The sequence below is a fragment of the Struthio camelus genome, chromosome W (assembly GCF_040807025.1).
Source record: "Struthio camelus isolate bStrCam1 chromosome W, bStrCam1.hap1, whole genome shotgun sequence".
Taxonomy (NCBI): domain Eukaryota; kingdom Metazoa; phylum Chordata; class Aves; order Struthioniformes; family Struthionidae; genus Struthio; species Struthio camelus.
Window position 1 is genome coordinate 46,394,766 of NC_090981.1, and position 24,461 is coordinate 46,419,226.

General features: G+C 38.7%; 1 protein-coding gene across 7 annotated transcripts in view; it reads right to left on the reverse strand.

Annotated features, from left to right (window-relative positions):
* Positions 1-24,461, reverse strand: part of LOC104146876 (E3 ubiquitin-protein ligase RNF180) — a 71,761-nt gene that overhangs the window by 41,625 nt on the left and 5,675 nt on the right. For 4 of the 7 annotated variants that reach the window (XM_068925486.1, XM_068925490.1, XM_068925491.1 and 1 more), the window contains exons 2-5: positions 21,494-21,660; positions 19,568-19,691; positions 16,458-16,553; positions 11,907-12,857 (exon numbers count right to left, since the gene is read on the reverse strand). In XM_068925486.1, the coding sequence (XP_068781587.1) occupies positions 11,907-12,857; positions 16,458-16,553; positions 19,568-19,669 (1,149 nt within the window). In that variant the 5' untranslated portion in view covers positions 19,670-19,691; positions 21,494-21,660. Of the gene's footprint in view, positions 1-11,906; positions 12,858-16,457; positions 16,554-19,567; positions 19,692-21,493; positions 21,661-22,432; positions 24,287-24,461 lie in introns of those variants that run through there. The other 3 variants (XM_068925488.1, XM_068925489.1, XM_009679151.2) reach the window with 2 other exon arrangements.

Here is a 24,461-nt window from a genome sequence, read left to right on the forward strand (position 1 = left end):
CACTTCCTACAGAAAACCTATGTAGCTAAACAACTGTTGTTTATTAACCAAATTGTTTGGTATGAACTTCAGCAATATTTAAAGTAAATGGTATAGCACTTCTTACGGGGAGCTCTTTGCAGTTCTAATGCTCTTAGGCACTGTGACTGTATGCCTGCTATGACTGCACACTGATAAACTCTACATTTAACTATTTCTGTCCTTACAGAATGTTACGTCCTTTCTTCCAGTTTGTGTCTAACATATGTATGCTTCTATACCTCGAGAAGTACTGCAATTTGTGGGCTGGAAATCATCTGTGATGATGGCTACTGTTCAGCTATAGCACAATCTTTTCTAAAACTATTGGGAAAAAAAAGAATACGAAATAATTTTTTTAGGCTTTGGAAGGAATTTGTAATTGCAGTATGAGAAAGCCAAGCTAGGCCAAGCCAAGTCCTCCTTATGTAGGGAGTGAAATAAGCACAAGAATTAGTCTTGATATACTGGCAAACTTTTTACTTTCAATTGTGTAATTTTTGGTAACCACCTATTTGGCATCCTTATAATTGGCATTATTGCTAGAATACTCTGTGGCAGCTAAGCAGTGCTGAGGTAAGTCAGCAGTGTATCTTTTGCTAATTTATCAATGCACTTACTGCAGTGGACCATGTTTCTAAAATCTGTTATTCCTAAGAGAAAAAACAACAGCAGGAAAAATGCTCAATATAATAAAAGAGTACATGCTACTATGCAGTATAATTGTTATTAATGAGGCAGTGTAATAGCTAAAGCTATGCTAGTATTCCCAGAATACATTCTCACTTTCAGAGCAGGTTTTTTATTTTCAGAAATTTCTACATGCCAGTAGAAGTTTGCTAGAGAGGTAGAATAAAAGTGCCCCTGATTAAAGTTCTCTGAAAAATGGCTGGACATTTTTTTCTGCCATCAAACGATAAAAATATAACTTCTGTAACTTCAGGTTAGTTTTAAAAATACTTATAGCAACTAGTTAATTGCAACTATGTTTATGATGTGAACGACAGTTTTATTGCAGACGCCCATGTCCAGTCAGGCTACATGTAACACAAAGGTCTGCAGCTAAACATATGAGAGAAACTGTCTTTCCTATAACCAACTAAGGATCTCTGGGTCTCAGGGTACGTCTTCAGATTACAGTTATCCAATGTTATCAGCATTCAGGTTACAGGGGCTGCATGTCCATTCTTTGGAAGGGGCCCAGGCACAAACGTACCCCTAGAATGCTCCTTTTCATTTTTCTTGCATTACTATGTGGAAACTAAGCATACGCCACAGAACAGTTTCTTAGGAAACGCTGGAGTCTAGATACTTAGTTTGCATGGTATCTTTGCTATTTGTTACCATGCCAATTTTTTCATCCAGAAATACGATCGCTCCTTTATGGAACGAGGGTGGTACGTAACTAGATAGTCAGTCTCTTCAGTGCCGGCATGTTCTGTAAAATAATTGCTGTCCATCATTTTTCATTCCTGAAGTGGAACAGAGAGCTGCAACTGGGGTCTCAGATTTGCCCATTCAGCATTAAACAGATAACTATTTGCATTAATATCCATCACAATTTTCCCCTACATAAATGGTACTGCTTAGTTACTGAAACTGATCTTAATTAAGGAAGAATTAAATACATCTTTCTTTCCAAGGTACTGGTCTTCCCCTTCTCTCTACAGAATATTTTAAGATTCCACATATCACATAGGACAGCATTTACTCCTTTAGAGTTCTGAAATTTTTGAACAACGTTTCAGATTCTGCTTTTGAAAAAATACAGTCTCTCCCCCTAGACTACAGTAACTCTTATGGTAGTATGAAAATGCTAGATAGAGGCAAAAAACAAATTTCCTTACTATATTTTAAAGTATATGCTAGGTGAGAATAATCCATGGTTTAATTACATACCTGTGAGTATATAAGGCTACAAAGCTCCGATGCAGATACAAAAGTCCATCTTATAAATTTATGAAGATAAAAGATCAGTTTTTGTATTCGTATGATAGAAGTGGAGTATCAGTACACTGATTATGTAATAGCCCTCTTAACTCCATTCGCCGCAAATCAATTCCTGGAAAATATCTCATGCATTTCCACTAAGAATGATTACATTGTTATAGCTATCATCAGAAACATCCATCAGCTGAAGCTGTTTGCTCATAGGAATCATTAGGACTGCAAATGACCAAGACTCTGTGCCTGATACATGTTTTCTATGAAGACTCTAAAAATATGAAACAAAAAACAGATAGCAAAAATAGAAAGTATAATTTCATGAAAGATTGATGAGAAAGTTTGATGTTATAGCTCAGCTGATGTAATGGCTACCATTTCTTTGCCTCCAACCATGCAGTCCCACCTGTATTCTTATGCTGGCTGAAGCAATCTACTGAACTCAGTGTCAGCTGAATTAGGGAGCAAATCAATAGACAAGAATTTATGAGTTTTGCTCTGTTAGCTTTCACCTGTTTTACCTCTCTGCATTAGGTAACTGGAGGGGTCAGCTGAGAACAGAAGTACAGTTGTGGCCTGAATCACGTAGGGATGCCTTTTCACCAACTGTAACATGAAACCACTGCCTAAGTTGCCTACTGATACTATCATTTAAACTTACAAGATAATTACATCCTGGCATAATTTGGCATTGGTATGTGGTTCTGATCATGTTTGCATTCTGAACACAGAACTGTGAAAACTGTCCAGGAAGTCAGTCATAAAACTATGTTGCAATAATACATCACGGACATGTTGATTCACATGCTTTCCTTGCAGCTGATGCATCGGAAAAGCAAAATTCCTGAAAAATTCCGGTTCAGTCACAACACCACTACGTCAATCCAGCAGCCCTGATAGTCTGGTATTCTTCAAACAGCCTAAACAAAGTTGTTAGTGCAAACCCTGCAGAAGGGCACAAGATTCAGGATAGTACAAGTATCACACCTTTTGCTCTGTATTGTGCCAAAAATCTAGCTCGATTAGTAAGCTTGCCAAAGGGACAACCCTGCAAAGTACCAGGTACCCTGAACTCCCACTGAGCATCCAGCAGAACTTCCCACAGAACTGTGCTTCTTGAACCATCAGGCTCTAAATCAGCAAAGGTGAGCTACTGGCACTGATAAGAAGCTTGAGCATCAGCACAGATTTTTCTTGGCAAAAGTTTCAACCAATCAGTGTTTCTGTGAATAAATTAGGCACTAAACACAAAAAAGCATTCAACTATTACTGCACTACACGAGATCAGCTGGTTTCCTTAGTGACAATCCTAAGGTCATAGGAAAATATACAGGATGTTCTCAAATAAGCCATGAAACGGTTGCAATTCGCTTTTTAACTAATGTGTCTTAACTTACCTTTTTCTTAAGGGCAGAAACACAAAGCCACGTAAGTAAAAGATGCTCTCCAATCTGTGTGTTTCATCAGCCCCTGAGCTCCTTGCCTGTTTCCTCAATATCCAAATTAAGTGCGAGTGGACAGGCCCCACTTTTTGTCTCCATTTCCTGCTTCTCACATTTCACTCCTATGTGTATGTCAAGGTACTTTCTAGCAGCCCTACTGCATTCTTTTTCTTGCTCCACCTCCACATCTATGAGCAAGAACCAAGAGCCTCTGGTGATCCTGCTCTGTCTCACCTCGCTCTTTTCCTTTTCTACAGTCCAGCTTCAAAACAAAGCACAGTAGGCCCAGGAAAGAGGTGTTGTATGTGCATTTGCACTTCAGCTCCGCTAACTTTTGTTCTGCTTCTTCCATCTCCAGCTGCAGTCCTATCCAACACAGTAGGAACATGACGAGATAGTTGAAGGATAAAAGCCGTATTTCCTCTGCTCTCTTACACTGAACAACCTTACTCTTGCGGATCTCACAAGATCCACAGTTTGCCAGCTAACTTCTAGCTAGCTACCTCTGTCTGTGCTGGGTCTCTTCCCTCTCCACAGACAAAAGGTCCCTTATAAAGGAATACTGAGGCACAAAGGAGCACAGAAAGTCATTTGCAAGCTAGATTTGGCTTTCAGATTACTAGTTGAAGGATCTTGCTGTAGAGATTTGAATACATGCGCCATTTTAGTGCACATGCAGTAAGTCTTCTATATAACTAGGACAATATTGACAAGCATTTTTTGTTTACAGTTTACATTTTGAGGTTTAAGAATTGCTTTCTCCCACTGTGCTCAAAATCGCACTTGCTATGCGCTTCCATGAAAAATAACTTGAACAACTGATGCAATGATTGTAAAACCATACTGCAGGCAAAAATAGAGCAAGTCTGTCCTCCTCAAAACATGCACTGCCATATTTCAAAAATGACAGAAGACTGATGGAAGACAAGCCGGAAAAAATTGTTTTAAAGCGCAAATAAGAAAATGAAGATAAGATGATGAGAAAACGCACATAAAATACACAGAAGCAACTGCAGTAGTCCTCAAGGCTCTTAATCTGGTACCACCTCTAGTACGCAGAGGGGTAAGAGAGACAACCTGCTGCCAGGAGCATATGGAAAACATGAGAGAAATTTACAGCCAGATGAACAGATATGCTGAACCTACATCTATCCGGAGCGCTAGATTTGCTGAGATTCAAAATGCTGAAAAAAATCTGTGTTAGAAGCAAGAGGAAAAATAAGTCTTTGTAGCTGAAGGTGATGGACTAGTGGTATAAATAGAGTGGAACACAGCACTTGCATAATGTGGTACTGGAGGTGAAATTCTGTATGATCTTCCACTGCTGTTGCCCAAGACAGGTTTTACAGAAGTTCAATCTAGAGAACAGGTGAAGTGGAGAATAACTGGGAGCCTATCTCAGCAGCCTGACTGAGCAACCACTTGCTATCTCAGCTGTCCATTAAAGAGTGAGATTGTATCCTAGGAGTACCAGATCAAGTGTGACTAGTGCATGTTACTCCCAGGAGAGCCTCATCATATTTTGTCCCTGTTTTGGCAGGTCACATTCCATACTTTTCAATATACCGCTCTAAAATTGCTCATACTTTTTGTATAAAAACAGTTTCAGTACACTAGCCAATGCTACATTTATGCTTAAACTAAGGAGAATCAGGATATTTTTAGAACAAAAGAAATCCAAGAGACAGACATCAACACAGTAGTTAATATCATCCTAAATATGGATATATTCCATACAGATTAGCAGATTTCAGTCCAGAAAGATTCATCTAGTAGTAATTCTAATGTATTATTTATATCCTCCTGGAACAGCTTACTGTTAGAAGCCAGACTGGTCTGTTGTGCTGCAGCAGGAAACAACATACTGCTACACTGACTACAAGAACGGTATTCTGCTTTTCAGTTCAGTAAGTCCCCATACAAGAAAAAAGACAAGTCTTCCCTTCTGATGTGTAATCATTTTAAGTGTTGATAAAAAACGTTAGGGAAGTGCATAATGTTAGAGAAAACACTGCTTCAAATAAAAACTTGGGAATAGTCGGCTTTAAGTATGTACATAGGCACAGGTTTACAGTGGTAAGGCTGTTAGAATGCAACTGAGGAAACTCTTCTCTTCTTTTACTTATTAGACTAACTGGTACAAGCTTTTATTTTGGATCCAAAAAAGGTGTTCATAGGCCCAAAAGACTGTCCCACCTTCTTCAGCTAAAACGACAGATACTATCTTTCCTTACATTTAATTCTGGAATGCAGCTACCATGTAACATCTCTTCAGTATTTTGCAGTACTATATATAATTTGTTTCACTAATTTGCTACTTTAATTTTCAGTTTCCTAGTAGAATGGCCAATAGGTCATCAATTTTACAGGTAGTGAGTATGTATGCAATCTTCTCTTTTCTACTTGTGCAACATCTTTTTAAGGCTTACAATCACTTCTACTTCTCAGTGACTGCTGTCTGCAGTTCATCTAAAATGTCAAGTAACGTAAAAAAAAATTTTTTTTCTTTTCAGATAGCATTATTTTTTCCCAAATGCAGTCATGATGAAAAAACATGCCTAGGCACTTATCCATCATTCTTCATGTCTCCTTGTTACTCCAGTTTACCAGCGACAGAATGGTCTTTTCATTGCAAAAGTCACCATACAGTAATAAGAGTTAAAACAAAATAAAAGCAAAGATGGTCACGTTTTGGCTCATAAACTCCTCATATCTGAAATTTCCCCCCTCAATGTATCAGCTAGATAAATAAAGACACTGCCTCTTAATTGTAACCATGTAGCCCTGTAATACAGTTTTTGCCATTGCTAGTAACAGGCCATAGGCTTTGTGTCGAATTTGCAAGGCCTCAAGACTGAGGCTTGTCAAGCTTGCTCTGCCTCGACTTTCCTTGACTTGCCTGCAGCTTTGATTTACTTTGTTTTGCTGCAACACCATTCCCTCTAACTGACCAGGTATCTATGGCTAATTTGTTTTACTTTTGTTACCTCTTATGGTAAAAATATAGTTTTATATAGACAGCAGTAAAAAAAAAGCTATTTTATGCAGAAAGAGATCATTAGGACTAAGGTAATGACGTAGTATAAGGAAATACAGGCCTGGTACCACCACAGCCAAGCCCTTGAGAAGTGGCGACAGAGGACGTGGAGCAGCGGAGCCCAGGCACGGGACGACACAAGATGAGGCGCAGGCTCGCGCTGGAGAGCCCACAACTATAAACAACTCTCAAATAGTCCATTAAAGAAATGCAGACCCGGAGCTGGACAAAACTGGCTTTAGGGGTAACAAAGAGAACAAAGAAACAGTATCTAACATATGTAAAAGGCACCAAATACAGTACATTCAGATATGATGTGGAGCTGCAGACCAATGAAGAAGAGCAAAGGTGTAGAAGTGTGTTAGCAAACACATAAAAGTGCCGCCAAGTGGATCCTGCAGTGAGGAAAAAGAAACCATAAACATGAAAACCGTACTCCTCCTGGAGAAGGACTCCAGGCGCAGATAACCGGCCGTAACACACCCCTCCCACACACCCCGCAATGAAACTATGCACTTTAGCACCCAGAGGAGCAGCAGAAGGGTGAGCATAACATCAGGAAAAAGAGGGGAAACGAAGAAGCACGTGTAACAATTATAACTACATTATTATTCTTTCTCTTTCTGTAACAATTAGATTTGGACTAATAATGATTAGGCTTTTAAGATTTCAATTCTACTAATAAATTCATGGCTTTATTATTTTATATATGGGGTTTTCCTCTTTGCCCCTAAACAAGGCTTTGATGTAACATCCTGCAGTCTTGCTGCTCAATGACTCTTAAAACTGTTAATGCTATAACATCATCAGTACAACATTACTGTTTCAGAAAGAGTAAATCATAAACGTGTCAGGTCAGGGACGGCGCCCTCTGCAACTACACGTTAACACAGAAGCACCTCAGTCAAAACATGAAAATCTTCTTTCTCTCAAACTTTGTTGTGCAGTAAGCAGTTATTTATGAAGTTACTATGCTATTCTGAGATGTGATCTAGAGCAGGGCTGGTTTCGAACTCTGAAGTCAGCCGTGGTAAATTCCCTAGCTGGAAACATTTTTATGAATAGTTGATCTTCACTTCTCTTTCAGTCACTCTAGCAAGTGAATGAACAAGCTGGTGTGAACACCTCTCATGCTGAAGCATATCTTATGAGTGTGAGCCAGGGAGCCAAAATACTCTTGCACTATTGCATCTCTCCACCTTAATCCTGGGGATCCACAGCAGGTTAGCCACGACAACTAAGTATTACTTCATACTAAATCCACCATCTTCTGATACAGATCTCAGGGTATGGGATTAGGAATTACTTTCTTTCCCCTGTGTTTCCTCTTTACTCAATTTTAAGCAACTACTCTAGGGTCTTACATTTTTTGATACAGGTCACAATCTTTAGACCTTGTAGTCACTGCTTGCTTTTCCAGCTGCGGTTTCATTTCACTTCCTTCTCATCCTGCCTTACTTTGGTCCCAACACTAAATAATACATTTATTCTTGCAACAACCAATTGAGGAATCCATAAGAAGTCTGAGAATAATTCTTTTTACTAGTATTATCACTGCAGAGGTGTCTGAAGTCCCACTGCAAAAACCTGTGATGAGACACTTGAAGGATTTACAATTTAAATACAAACATGAAAAGCACAAGAAAAAGAATTACAAACTAATTTACGCACGAAAGAGACAAACATCGATGAAGCGACTAGGGTCACAAGTTAAACCTTCCAAGTCCAGTCCAGTGCCTCTGCTACAAGACTGTCAGTTGCTAGAGAACATCGGTATGGATATGAAAATTGAAGGCTGCAAGCTAAGATAACAACATTTAGCACAAGATGGTGTGGTTAAACAATGCAGTATTTTATCCATCTGTTATCCTTAGTTCTGATTAACACTGGGAGCATGAAAACAAACTTACTGCCTGGAAACCGACCCCAGGTTGCTGTTCTCAGACATGCTTCCATGTTTTAGAAAAGATACAAAAGCACTGGTGACGTGTCAAGTTACAAAGTGAAGCAAATGCCCAGCAACACTTTCTTCCCCTCTGTATATCAGGATCATTTCCAAGAGGATACTGCAAATTTGAAGCTAGCTATATAGTCTTCCTCTACATAAAATGACTGTGAACAGAAATGAAAGAAAACTGGAGGAGGTGCAAAAGATATTTCTTTGACTGAGATCTTTCAGAAAATGATTACAAGTTTCAGACTTCAGCAAATAACACAAACAAACAAATTCCCTTTTGCATACATCTTGTTATAACAGAAACACTTCATACTCTTAGCTATAATAACAGTAACAAGAACCATTATTTATATTGGCAATTACTAGACCTAAGTTACTTCCTATTACACTCTAACAATATACTGTACACCTAAAAAAACCCCACAAACACGCAAACACTCTGCAGGTATCCTCTTGGTGGGCAGTAAGAGCCTTTGCTTGCTGAGCAGGCGGAGGAAGTCGGGGTGCCCCCGCTGCCTGCAGGCCGCTCAGTGTTGCACCCACGCCGCAGAGCCTGCCGCAGCGCTGGCCCCGAGCGCAGGCACAGCTCAGGAGCTCACAACATTGCTCCTGTTGACAATTCAAGGCTTTTACACTTTAACGTAATAAGAGCGTGCATTCAGTCATAATACAATGTTTATTGATTTATTTTGGCTTACTACATCAGCCAGAATATGCATGCTGAAAGACAGAAGGACAACTTGACAGATAAAGCTCTCACACTACAAAATAAACTTAGAGAACCAGCCTTTGCATTTGCAAAGAAAAGGAAGTCCGAAGTCGGAAAGGGTTCATTCTCTCAGGCTGCTCTGTGGAAAAGTTTTAATTAAAGATAAAAATGAGATGTACAGTAACTCTAATAGAGATAGAAGAATTACCTCACATCATGGTTCTGTAGAGGACTTCTTGAAAGAACACTTAAATGAAATGCTCCCCACTGTCCCCATTTATCAAAACTCTTGCACTCCACCTACTCAAATGTTTATGCTTTCTTCTATTTGTGAAGTTTTACCATGTGACTACTTAGGTGTATAGTAATAAGTATGCTCAAAATCACAGTTTCAAAGTACCACGGCCTCCTGTTCTAAGTACCGCAGGGACAATTTGCGCCTACATACAAAAGAGGGGTGTCAGAGAGCTGAAGAGAAACGGAGGCAAACAGAGCTCGGAAGAAAAGGCAGGACACCTCGGCTGGCACGAGAGAGGAGAGGCTGCTACACAGATGAAGTAGCTTTCATGACATGTCAGACTGTAGAGGGGACGTGATTTCCCAAATTCCTCTCACTCTCCTGAGAAGATGACACCATAGTAACGGGAAACATGCTGCCTGCCTGAGAGCCTGAACAGTACCCTCTTTAGATCCTCGTTTAAACAGTCCATGCCACAAGCATACACTTTCAGCAAGATTAAAGAAATCAGTGCCCATCAAGGAAACAAAACTAAAATAACTTCCCTTCACAAACACCGTTCAAAAACAGATTATTTGTTTCACATGCTTAGTTTTTAATTCTTTGCACTTTGTAAATTGCATGCCTTCTGATTAGACTTACCGGATTTAACAACTGTTTATCATTTGATATATCAAATTTAAAAATAATGTACAGGAATTAGTTAGGCAAGGTTTTACATAAAAGAGATGTGGAAGTATATTTTTCTTTCTCTAGCTACCACAAATTAGGAAAATTTGTGCAAATTTTTTTTTCTAGAAAGTAACATCTAGCAAAGATGAAGGTGGCTGAAGAAACCACAGGTGACTTGGCTGCAAATGCTCATATATACTGTGCTTTTGCATCAACATTTTATTCAATAGAAGCAATGAGGTCTGGAATTTTTAAAACCATTTCAGGGGCTCTGACACCTAATAATCTTTAAATTTATCAGAAGACCGGTATCCAGCACTAAGACATCCAGAACTTAGAAAGGTTCTTTACTCTCAGCATCAGTCATTTTACAAAGCCAGAACAAGTTTTTGAGATATTACAATGACAACTGAAATACTTCCTAACACAAAACAAAAAACAAACAAAAAACCCAAACCCAACCTTCCCCCAGATGAAAGTATATATGCCATACTGAAAAGTCTTATGATACGTCCCAGACTCCTCACATTTTCAAGCTGGATCTGCAGATTTAATCGAGAGAGACAGCCTCTATGCAATTATTTCTCAACCTTGAATTCACTGCTCCACTTTGATTTTGCACTGTATTCTAAAGGGTCTACCGATAATATCTGGAAGAGTCTGAAGTAATTCACTGTCTGAGCAGAGTGGAACTGTATGAGGACAGTGGAACGTTAAGAGAGAAAATAATCTCTGTGCAATGGATCAGCACAACATCCATAGGCTAATTATCAATCCTACATAGCCTATTGTTTTAAACGCAAACTAATGAAAACAATATAGCATCTTACTTAAGCATAGTCAATTAAAATAAGCTTAGCAGCTTCTGGATAAGGCATAAACTCTAAATTAAATTAGATTGCTACCAAATGTAATCTCACAACAAAAAAAATCTGTGAATTATGGTTTACAGAAGCTTTACATGTCACTGTACTTCAGCTATGGAATATTCTAAGATCATAACAACGACATACCTACCCAAAATGGAATGATTTCTTAAGTAGATCTTATTTCTCTGATGCAAGTTACTTAATGTGTTTGCTCTCTGGCCACACAGTATTTTACGGCAGGAATTTTATGAGAACCTTTCTTTTGAAGATGCACATATCATTAGTCTTTCTACTTAATTTCCACTGAGCACACAATAACCATGTTACTCATTTTAAGATACATTCCTGGTATTTTTGCCCCTCTCTTCCCCCCCAAAATCTCATAACAATCTGTGGTTTTTAATTCTGTTCCTATTTAGATGGTTTCAAGAAGGTAACCACAATTGTGTAAGTGATACGAATATATATCATTTTTGTTATGTTTTTATACAAAATATATTTAGCTACTAGAAACTGATAATATACACAGCAACAATCAGCTCATTATTCAAAGAAAAATATTTATGTTATGATAAATAATAAATACAAACATCTTGTAAAAATAAGATATGCATAAAGATACTCCAAAATGCCACTACTTAAAAGTTAGGAAATCCTGAATGCTAGTGTTTCCCATTTAGAAGATACGAATGTTCAGATTTCCTGTGATCCCATTGATTAAATTGCACAGTATTTCTTCCCACTTCAAGTCTGGTTTACATCACAAAACAACAAGAAGTCCAACAGAAACTAGTTACATACTTATCTTTACCCATCAAGATTGGATTCTACAAAGAACGGATTAGCGTGAATTAGAAAAACTACATGTAGGAAGAGGTCATAAATCCTTGTTTGCAGGAGACCTAACCTTAGATAGTACTATCTTAAAGGAATATTAAAATACAGCATAAAAAAAAAAGGTTAAAATGATTTACAAAAGCATGCCAAACTCTACAAGCATAATTCATTTTAAACACCTACTTGCTTCTGTAGCCACCGTTCTCGCCTTCTTTGTTTTCTCCTTAAACTTTTCAGCTTGTTTCTCTCTCTCTTACTCAGCTTTTGGTTGAAGGAAATACTTGCAGGCTGCGCAAGACCAATAGGTGTGATGTATTGTTCGTCTTCTACAGCACTCACAGATGAAGCAAGGTTCATCACAAAAGGTGACTGATCAGCAAGGGCACTCCTGGAATATTGCCCAGTAGCTTCAAAATCACATTCACTTTCTGCTTCTCTATGTACTAATGGGTTAAAGGAAGTAACTTGAAACCTTTTCTGCAGTTCTTCAGCATTCAAACTGAACTGGTCCTGAAAAGCCGTATCCTCTTTCTGATTGGACTCTAATTGCAAGTCACATCTTGTGTAAACAGGTGGATTTTCATTTTGGCCATGGCAAATAGTTCCCACACCGGAAGTTCCACATGAAGCAGGCAACAAAACAAGCCTCTCTCCGATACTTAAATCCAAACTACGTGACCTTCTGTGAAAAGCTTTTACAGCACGTACATCATTTATCGGCCAGGCAGCAGAAAGATTTTTTTTTTGATTGAATGCCTTTAAGGGAATTTTTTTACCCTTCATCTCAAAACCGGGCGATGTTACTTCCAGACAAAGTGCTTCTATTAATCTTCCAATGCCATCATTATTTCTGGCCATAGATGAAAATCCTTGGTTTTTGATTTCCAAAGTTGCAGTTACCACTTTGTGGTGGGGATCCTTGTTAAAACCAGATTGAATTCTGCAGAGTGGTAAGCGTTTTGCTAATGGTTTTGCCAATTTAACAGAGGAAGCTGGCTGATAGTCAGTCCGACTCTTGCAGAAATGTATATTTACAAACTGTCCACAGGAGCACTTTGTGTTGGAAACAAAGTTAAAGCCCCCTAAGCGGGCCTCACAGAACGGACAGTGCAGTTTTCCAGTTGTCCACTGTGCCTATTAACAAGAAAAGAAAAAAGAACAACAGATTCATTGTACATAAATGATTAAGAAACCATTACTAGATTTACTTTTCTCCTTCAGTGAAAGAGTAAACCCTTTTAAACACAGGAAAAGAGACTGCACAGAAAAAAAAAAATCCACTATCAATAATGTTCTCTCAAAACACTGCTTGCTGAAGTGAGAACTAATTCTAAGAAATCTAGAACAAACACACATTTCAACATGTAGAGGCTTTATTTTAAAAATTTGTCTATTGAGAGAGTAACGCTGCAATACTAATGAAAATATTAGATCCTTTAAAACACTGAAATCAATTCACCATGTTAACCTGGAACTGGCAAGCACAATTTCTCACTTGAGTTTTCTGAGTGCTGATACAGCTCTTGCATACTAAGTACAGCGGAAGAAGATTTCTCACGAGATGAGTGTAGCTTTTGCTTTGCTTATGCGACAGCGTTCAAAATGGTACTAAATGTATTTTGGTGTATGCAGTATTACACCATAAGCTGTGTGCAGGCACCGTCACAGACCCTTTATATTGTATCTTTAAAATTGCAAATAATGACAATAACTGTCGTCTTATGAACCTCATTTCAATTCTAAAGCCACTTTTTCAAAGGAAAACTTATCACAGATCTATAAACACACACACACACACTCAATAATTTCAGTAAATATATTAATCTGTTCAGCAGAAACATTGTGAGGATTAAAGTTATGCAAGTGTTTGCAGGATCAAAGCAAAGATGAGAAACAACGCTGTCAACCCTGGTCACACGTAACTCACTTGTGTGCCTAGAGTAAGTGAGGTCGAGCTCTGAACATTACAGAAGCTGCCCAGATATTTCTAGCTAAGCATTGCTTTTAGTTGCCTGTATATACCTTTGCAATTAGACTGAGAAGACGTTGCCATGACTGATGCTTGCCTGAGTGGACGCTTCAGAAAGTTTCAGTAAAACCAGTTTTGCAGTTTCAGAAAAAGCTTGTGTGCTAAAAAAGGTTATGTTTTGGTATGCAACACTAGAAAAAGTTCTGGAAACTCTTCCTTGAGAAACTTACTCCCATGTCTTGTGTTAAAAGCTCAAAATTTCACAAAATGTGAGAGATGTGCCTTTTGTTGCACCTACAAGAATCTGTTTGAATCTGGACATGTTATTAGCCTAGAGGGGAAAAAAAAAAATCTCAGGTTACATATGCTCCATAAAACTTTCTGAAGGCTTTAAGATCCCTGAAAATTCCTTGAACATGCACAGCCCCTTTCACAGTTTATAAGGCTGACCAATTTGTGTCTATGCCATTCCCCAAAACAACTAAGCTGGTTCAAAAACTTACTGTGAGCTTCCCACATGCCATTTCCCGGATGCTATAGGCTAGGCACTACAATTGAGAAAAAAAGCGGCATCTCTCTAGTGCCTTCAGTGAGTCTTGTTAGCACTCAGGTACTATAGAATAGTAACTTAGATCTCCAAATGCAGGGGAGGAATGAGCTATGAAAAGTCAGGGAAGAACGTAAGAGCCTGATAAAACTAGGAAAAAAGGAGAAGAAATGGAAGAGAAAGGACATCTCTGTTCCACGTGCATAGAGACTGGGAGATGAGGTGCAATGCAAGGAAGTCCAGGATTGATTTTGCGTGAACTTGGAAACAGACTGTGGAAACGCTGACTCAGTAAAAAAGGCAACAGCCTAACTGTGGAGGAGGTGGTAGGGGGAAAATCAGCAAGATCTGAAAAGGAGCTGAGGGGACACAATTTCATGATGGGCTGCATAAAAAGGGAAAGCAGGGAAGAGGTAGCCAAAGCAGCTAGAACAAGTGATATGTGACTGGCAAAGGAAAATAACAGGCCAATAAAAGGCCACTAACACCACTAGCCAGATATTTATAATTATTTAAGAATTTCTATACACTGAAGCGTGTACGAAACCAAAGGAGATTGGTTAAGAACAGGGACAGATGGCAAAAAAGAACTGGCTAGGAAGCAGTAGGTTGTTACAGCCTGCAAATAGATTTTGCGCTTATGTAAAATGATTTAGCCTTTGATTCAGAAGTCATACAGGAGAAAATAACACATGACCACAAAATTATTCAGATCTGGGTAAGTAAGAATTGTGTAAAAAGCCCTCACATTTATCCATAAACCGATAGGACCTTTCTACAGAAGTCAGAAGGGAATGAAGCAAGAGCTTCCAGGATGTGAAAGGACAAAATCAGGGCTAAGACAGCTGAAGGCTTTTACATAGAACTGGATTCTCTGCCTCTGCCAGAGGAACACTGCTCCTCTGCTATCTTCAGCAACTATTTTAAGCCTTTTCCGCATAGTCACTGTGTGTGGTTTTCTTATTTTCCTGGTCTCCAACTTGTCTCTCCAGGCTTTTAAACGCAGAAGGCTGGGCATTTACAGCTAGCGGTGAAAAGCATAAAACTAGTTGCAATACATGAAATCATAAGAATACAAAGTACTGAAAAAAAATGGGGGTCTTTATGATCAGGCATTCAAGATTAGGAAACTCAGCAGGAAAATACCTCCTTGCTGCTCAAAGCTTTTTACCCCAGCGGGGAAATGTTTGTGAAACAGATGCTCTATTTTGCCCTGCAATGCTGAAGTCTAAAAGATCAGTAATTTTAAGAAGAGCTTAATTAATGTTTAACAAAATAAAACACAGGGCAAAACAATGAAGACGGAAGATGAAACACATCTGCTTAGCTTGCTTTGACTGCTTAGCTTTACAGTCATAACAATTTTTGCTTTGCATATTATTTTCAGGATGGATTTCTGATGTAAATCTTGTAATATAGTAAAGCTTAGACACTGAAGTCTAAGCAGAAAGGAATGCAGGTTGCATTTGACTGTCAAAATCAAGTAGGACTGATCAGAAGAAAAACCTTACAGCAAAAAAGTATCACTATTTCTGCTTCTTATATCCATGCAATAACATTAACTTTTAGACCCAAAATAACCTAAATACTCAGCTGAAGCAATCATTTCAACAGCAAAATCGTGAGCTGGTTTGTAATTTCAAATGGGCAGATAAAACTCAAAAGCAGCGACACTGCTTGTCATCAGACCTTTGAATTTGCAGAAGTGCAAGTATTTTCTATTTATATGACAAAATAGCACAGGTGATGTAAAAAACAGACATCACGTTGTATTCCAACAATTGATCTCTAATAAACTATTAATCCAGTTTTATGGAGTAACATGCTCCTTACCATTACAGTGAATATAAGTACTACAAGACACAAGGATGAAGACAAGCCAAAATACAAAGCCTTTATAATTAATATAAATGTAAAGCTTTCATAAAATAAACAGAGGAACCCTGCGAGAGTAGGTTGGACAAATATAAACACATTCATCCGTAAATGGCCAAGAATATTCCAGTTCTAGATTTTGTGCATATAGAAAAAAATATTTAAGAGCAAAGGAAAAAAAAACCTCTGTAAATGGCAATGATAGAAACTACTGACGGAAATTCCCTGAATAAAAAAGATCTGTATATGATATGTGGGCCTCATTGGAAAAGTGCCCTTCATATTTGTTCCCTGTACTTATTTCCCATTTTATTGAATACAGATGCAAGTTAAAAAAAATTACCTTTTCAATAACACATTTCACCCACTCTGGAATGGCTTCTAAGTTCACATGCCATATGTTGCAAGTCTCCTGAGCAGCAGCTGAATGCTGAGGCGCCTGTTAAATACAGAAATATTGTATCGATACTCAACATTCACGTATGTTTTTCCTTTGAATATAGCCAGAAATCAGCCTCCCAAACTCAGTAAATGTTTTATTAACAACTGATAAACTTCAAAACATGTTGTGCATTCTGTAAGCCAAAAATAAGGTACATGCTGTCAGTAAGACTCTGTTTCCGAATCTAAGGAGACTGGACAGACTCTGATATGGAGGTGGGGTTTTTTTGTAAGAACAGAAAGTATGCAATGGTTGATCTTCTAAGTGCATTAGGAAACTGATTTTGCAAACATCAGTTTTCCAGTGAAGAGAGGACAAAGTTAAGTTCTAGTTCATATGAAAATTGTGGTCAGTACCAGAGAATCATTCTACCAAGAATTTCAAATTCATTTTCTCAAAATGGTTGTTAGAATAACTTACTGAGAACCCAAGGACTTTCAGTAAATTTTATTGAGTTTTTATTGCAATAATGTGACCAGCTGCAGGAAAAAAAAAAAAAGATTTCAAAAATATTCATATTTTAGTTGAGCTTCCAAATTGTCGCATTTCACTAACTGATGCTAAAATAAGTACAATTACATAACTATATTCTAGTGCAAAAGGAATTAAAATATTTTAATATAATTCAGAATGACAATAAAGTTATAAAGGTGGCTAAGTTATAGAAAACTCTGAAGATCATAAAAGCCTTAAAACCAGGTATTAAAAGTTATGAACATGGAAAAAATCCTGATTCCTATGTTATGAAACTCATGTGCAGTAACAGTTCTATTATGCTGAGAAGTGAAAGTAGGTCTGCATATCGAAGATAGAAATTTTTAGCAACTCTTCCATTAATGTCAGCAGAATTTAAAATACCTAGATATATTTACCATGCTTGTGTTGTCTTCTTCCTCATACCTATGGAGAGAACTTGTGCAAAAATCCTTGTACTTCAACTTGGATATATTTCTGACTTACGGAGTTTATACTGCATTCGTAATGTCAACGTTCGATTAAGATTTGCTCTAAGATTCTGTCCTCCCCAAGTCTCCTTCACTTACAACTCATCTATGTGTTTGATTGAAGTTCTAAAATTCAGCACGGAAAGAATACGTTTGCTAACACAGTGAAAATATTACTCTTCTCATCTTTGTAGAATATTTGCTTTCCAGTATCTCAGAAAAGAGCGGTAACTTGTGTGTTTTATCTGCTACTTACAGAAAGAACTCTTTCGGTTGTGTGCACAATGAAGGTGGATCTCCACTAGCAACTGAAAATACCTGGTTCCACCACGAGGGATTCATGTAACAGACAACGATACCCTCTACTGTTCACTACTTCCTTTCCCATAAAGAGTTGAAATTATCCCCAACCCCTCCCCCTCCACCCCAAAACCTAAACTATGCACAAAATAAAAAACCTGAAGTATAGAGTGTAAAAAATATTCCAGAACCTCAAGCTCTGTGGGTGAGGGGAGTGCACTGTAACAAATTTAACAAAACAAAAAAACCTCAGCTCTCTAACAATATACATATCTATGCTATGAGATTAAGATCATATCTGTATTATGGGTAGCTGACTCTATTCATATTAACTCCAAATCCAGAAACACAGGAAAGCATAGTGCAGTAACAGCAAAGCCATCTTGGATGGAAACAGTCTAAGTACACTCGCATTGAATTTCACCTCTGCTCAAGAGATGGGTCTTTCTTGCTTGATGCAGCGCTACAGCACTGCATGGATACATACATGCTGCTGCTGGATCCAACTGAGTATGTCAGCGCAGCTATGCTGGCTTAGGAAATCTGCATTAGGCTTGACTTTTACAAAGACGACCCTTTCTACAAAACAGGACAGCATGTAAAAATATTTGCAACAGGAAATGAAATGTTAAATATGACTTGTATACTTTGCACTGTGCGAGAAATAAAAATATATTCAGTGAATTATTTTAATGACAACACATCCTCAAAACCTGCATAGAAAAGGAGAGATTTGCAATATGTATGAGATAGGCTAGTTTTTGCTTTCATGCTTGTAAGATCAGGCAGGTATGTCAAGCACAGACAACATGTATGATCTCTGGAAGAACAGTGACACCCTGGAACTGAGGTGTTTCTTTGTAAATTTGTCCATAATCTGTGCTTTCAATTTAAAAGTCGGTGTAGTTATTCCATTTAAGTGGAGTTCCGTCAAGTTTATACTGGAATTATGACATTATTGGCACTACAGAAAACAGGACGTGTTTTAAGAAAATATTGTTTAAAACGTCAAGAACGTGCAAACAGAGACTTATACAGATGTGTAGTATGACATATTTTAAAACAGAGAGGTATAGCTGGCATTAATGGTTTAACACCTAATCCTAAATATTTCTGGTAACTCCTGAGAAGTGTTGCTTTTTTAAAACTACTGGAAAATTTTGGACAATGTACAACAACAATACATATTTCCATTTAACTTTAACAAGATGCATGCAGCAGCAGACACTAATAGAACACTAGCAATACAGCATTTAAGAACAAATGCAAACTGTTTTAGATGGTCATCCGGTCAGATGTATCTTCTGAACTGTTTTTGAGTATAGACTATCCCCTACTTTTTCAAAATGAATAGCAAAAGTAACTGATGTAGAAATGTTTGACACACAATTATCTGTCACAGTGGAAATTAGTATCTGTATTTAAAATACACCTTAGAAACACAGAGCTCTGTGTTAAGAGATAGATAACCAGTTCTTAAGAGTGATTAACAGATCCGATTTTTTATATGAAAAACGGAACACTATATAATTACCCAAGCTAACAGACAAAGGCTATATCGTGAATATCAGCCCTCATATTGTGGAGCACAGAGGTGATCACTGCCCTCGTGGCTTCATCAGCATTCCTGCCTCTAATGAAACGATCCATATTTTAGTAACTGTCTTCTCAGGACGTAAATTACTAGGCGAAAGCAAATACTCCTCTTATGTTTAAAACCAAAGGCACTGAAAAAAGTTACAAACTTCCTTCAGACTCCCTACTTACTCTGGATGGTTTTTCTCCATGACGTTTTATAAGGAAAACGGAATTTGCTATGTATTTTCTACATCTCCAGCAACGTAGCGCATCAGTCTCTTCATTACTCATTTCCACTTGTGATTCCTTAGATCTGTAAAGAGAGCAAAAACATACAACTCAAGTCATCTGTTATATCCACACGTGCTTTCCTCTTGCAACCCCCATGTCTATCAGTAGTCTATCTTCACTGTAGAGGAGATTAATATTTTATTTATAAACAAAATTTTCTGATCTTGTATAGCATGCTACCTGGAAAAACATGTGATGCCATATAATAAGAAAGAAAGCCCACACAGAAGGAAAGACTGTTTTCTCAATGCACCTCTGGAAGCTCGTTCCCTTAAATTATTTTGTGTGGGAGGATCAGTGCTGCCGCTGCACTAAGTCAACAGGGCTTTTCACAGACCTGAATTAGCCTGCTTGTCAAACAGAGACTTAATTTAAGACAACAACCAGAAGGACAGAATAGCTGTTTTTCTGTTTGCACCTTACTAATGTTCTGATGTCTCTCTTTGGTCTTTTCTAATCTGTGTCCAAAGGCTTCTCTTTTTGGCAAGCTTTCTCCAACGCTCTTCTTTCTACCTATTTCCGTTGTGGTAGCTACCCGAAAAGAAACCTAAGGTGGTCTTTTACATTTATACACTCAACTCAAACATTATGCTATAGTTATGCCTACTCACAGTGCTGAAGTGCACAACGCTTCCTGACAAGGAAGCTGTGCCATAAAAATTAAAACAAGTATTAAAAGAATGTGTTCCTCCACAATCCAAATGTCTGATTCTGCAATTCATTTAACGACTTCATTTGTATTTACTTTTCACTAACAAAGAAAATTAAAGTCCTCAACGTAGGTTGTCTGCACAGCAGTTTAATTTACTAAATCCCCAATCCTTGCGTTTTCCCCATTTCCATCTTTCGCTCTTCTGCCTTGTTTACTAAAGGAATGAAAGACTATGAAATAAACAAACACATTGGTTAAACCTTGTTTTTCATTTGTATCTGAATTCTTGTTACAGCAGAATTCCTCCTTTTTCTAAGTGTGTAGAGTTTGAAATTTAGTTTGACAAGAAAGAACTAAAACAATGTGTGCCTACATTAGACTCCTAGCTCAAGCGTACATACAGGTTTTAATAAGTAGATCCACACTAATGAAATGAATGAAATGAAACTCAAGCAAGCGTTAAATCTTTTCTTGCAATTTTACAAAAAATTAAAATGAATTTTTTGAAGATGCCAGTTGTCTTTGTTTCTAGATAAGTGAACGTAAGAACTTAATGTAAATTAAATCGGCCAGGCAAGAGATCATGGAAGAGATACTTACAGAAAAGGGAGAATTTACACTGGAAGTCTGTCTCGTTCGCAACAAAAATCTGACGATTCTAATGCCTTGACTCTCAAGTTTTTATTGACCTGGCTATGCCAGAGCTGCTACTTTCTGTATCAGACACATTTTGAAAGTTGAATGTATAAAAATGTTAGGCCTGTCTATGAATTACATATATTAAAAACAGCAACAACAACATACTCAGGTTCTGAAAGATTTAACAAGCAGCATGGATCACTTTGCTATGATAAACGTAGCACTAGACTTCACAGGGCACTGAAGGAGTGACTAGCAGTTGCGAATTTGCTTCTATCAGTCCAACACCATAAAGCTGTTCTAATTAATTCATTCTTGCCAATTTCATAAAATACACCTTTCATTCAATCTTACAACAGCTCAGTGAGAACCTCAAATCTAAGACGAAGCAGGAAGGACAACCATTTTTTGCACAATAAGGCCAGCTCAAATGTGCATTTCAGGTACAGTCATAACCCCTATATACTAAAGATACATTCTTGCAAAGTGCTACAGTTAAGTGATATCCATCCTCCACACCATATATACCATACCTGTGTATTCAAACTGTATATAGGTCTCCGTATACATCCTGTCCCCATTATATAATTCTTAAGGGGGAAAAAAATACAACTCCGCTTTGCTATCTGTTGAATAGCTGCTTCATTTGAGGCTGATGACAGTTACTGAAGAAGGGTGTTAAACAATTGGCGATGCACCCCTGAAATCACAGATAAAAAAAGTGATGCATAAAGGGGTGCTGCTGTATTTCAAGACAAGGTTGAAGTAATGCAAACAAAGGCTGTCTAGTCATCAGTGATATCTGAAGTGATGAAAACTTTCTTTTACTTGAACAGTGTCCAGCAAGCAATCACTGATTTACAGCAAAATAAAAGCTTTGTATTTTTTGATAAACACTTTAAAAGTATTTTCTTAGTTCTGCATAGGCCTTTCACTTAAAAATACATTTTCGTAAGAGAAATGAATGTATAACACACAATAATCTACATAGCACAGGTTTTATTTTGTGTAACCAAGAATGCTGATAGTGAATTATATATAAAAAAAAATCCCACAAAATACAGGTAATTTTTAAGACTATTTTACAGTAGGCTAAAGTGTTCCGGCCCAACAGAATTTAAAAGAGGAAATTCTTGTAGATCTATTAAAATTCTGCACATTCACATCCTTCTGCAGTTCTTATAGAGGACAGAGGAAACACTACCATTGCACACTAACACATTATATAGGCTTTCACATGTACCACATTAGAAAACAGCAAATATAACATTTCTGATTTGTTAGATGAGCATTGTTTTTTATTTTGATTGGCATAAAACTTAAATGGTGACTCAAAAGCACACAAATACAGAATTTGGCAGGGTTTTTATTGGTTAAATGAAATTTAACCAAAGGGTCCTGGATATATTTTTAATCAGTTTTTATTTCTTATGTTTTGCATTTAGAATTATTAAAAGGCATCTGGTTCTCACCTTGTTTTGTCTTCTAGCAATGATGCCACCATCAAGGCCATAGATTCCATTCTGAGATCCAGGCACTCAGCAACTAGATAGTGTTACTCTCAGTGGGTCTTTTTAGTCTGGCACAGGGCCACGCTTGCTGTGCCTGTACTGCTTCCAGATTAGTTGGCCTGTGAGCTCATGTTAACTTCCAAAATAGCATGTAGACATATCTGAGTGTCAAAAAGCCTATGTTCCCTCTGTGGCTCTTCTTTTGTGTCCTTCAAACCTTTTTCTATGATTCACTCCCAAGATGAGAGGGTCATAAGAGTTCCTTCCCAAGTCAGAGACCTCAGTCCTAATTTCTGAAAAACATTTGTCTAACCTTCTCTTACAGACCTTTGATGGATACTCCACAGCCTTCCCAAACTACTTCACTACCTTGCTATCTTTATCATTATAACTTTTCCTCTTAACAAACAGCCTGAATGTTCTTGCAATTTAAGCCTTACTTTTTCCCTTATCCGCCATGTATACAGAGAACAAAACATCGTCTCCTCCTTTTCTTTTGTTCAAGAACATTTTACAATTTGTAGCGCTTCAGAGAATCACAGAGTGGTGGAGGTTGGAAGGGACTTCTGGAGATCATCTGGTCCAATCCCCCTGCTCAAGCAGGGTCACCTAGAGCACGTTGCCCAGGATCACATCCAGGCGGCTTTGGAATATCTCCAGGGAAGGAGACTCCACAGTCTCTCTGGGCAACCTCTGCCAGTGCTCTGTCACCCTCACAGGAAAGAAGTTTTTCCTCAGGTTCCATCTGAGGTTTTTCCTCAGATGGAACTTCCTGTGTTTCAGTTTCTGCCCGTTGCCTCTTGTCCTGTCCCTGAGAACCTCTGAGAAGAGTCTGGCCCCATCCTCTTGCCACCTTCCCTTCAGATACTTGTACGCACTGATCAGATCTCCTCTCAGTCTTCTCTTCTCCAGGCTCAACAGGCCCAGCTCTCTCAGCCTTTCCTCATAGGAGAGAAGCTCTGGTCCCTTAATCATCTTAGTCGCCCTTCACTGGACTTGCTCCAAGAGCTCCATGTCTCTCTTGTAATGGGGAGCCCAGAACTGGACACAGCACTCCAGGTGAGGCCTCACCAGGGCTGAGTGGAGGGGCAGGATCACCTCCTCCCTCGACCTGCTGGCAACACTCTTCCTAATGCACCCCAGGATACCACTGGCCTTCTTGGCCCCAAGGGCACATTGCTGGCTCGTGGTCAACTAGCTGTCCACCAGGACTCCCAGGTCCTCTACAGAGCTGCTTCCCAGTAGGTCAGCCCGCAACCTGTACTGCTGCATGGGGTTATTCCTTCTTGGGTGCAGGACCCTGCACTTGGCTTTGTTGAACTTCATGACCATCTCTCCAGCCTATCCAGGTTCCTCTGAATGGCAGCACAGTCTTCTGGTGTGTCAGCCACTCCCCCCAGTTTAGTATCATCAGCAAACTTGCTGAGGAGACACTCTGTCCCTTCATCCAGGTCATTGATGAGTAAGTTAAGCAATACTGGACCCAGTATTGACCCCTGGGGGACACTGCTAGCTGCAGGCCTCCAACTAGACTCTGCGCCATTCACCACAACCCTCGGAGCTCGGCCATCCAGCCAGTTCTCAATCCACCTCACTGTCCACTCATCCAGCCCGCACTTCCTGTGCGATGTGATGGGAGAGTGTCCAAAGCCTTGCTGAAGTCCAGGTAGACAACATCCACTGCTTTCCCCTTATCTACCCAGCCAGTCATTGCATCAGAGAAGGCTATCAGATTGGTTAAGCATTATTTCCCCTTAGTGAATCCATGCTGACTACTCCGGATCACCTTCTTGTCCTCCAGATGCTTAGTGATGACCTCCAGGAGGAGCTGTTCCATCACCTTTCCCGGGATGGAGGTGAGGCTGACAGGTCTGTAGCTTCCTGGCTCCTCCTTCTTGCCCTTTTTGAAGACTGGAGTGACACTGGCTTTCTTCCAGTCCTCAGGCACCTCTCCTGTTCTCCAAGTCCTTTCAAAGACGATGGAGAGTGG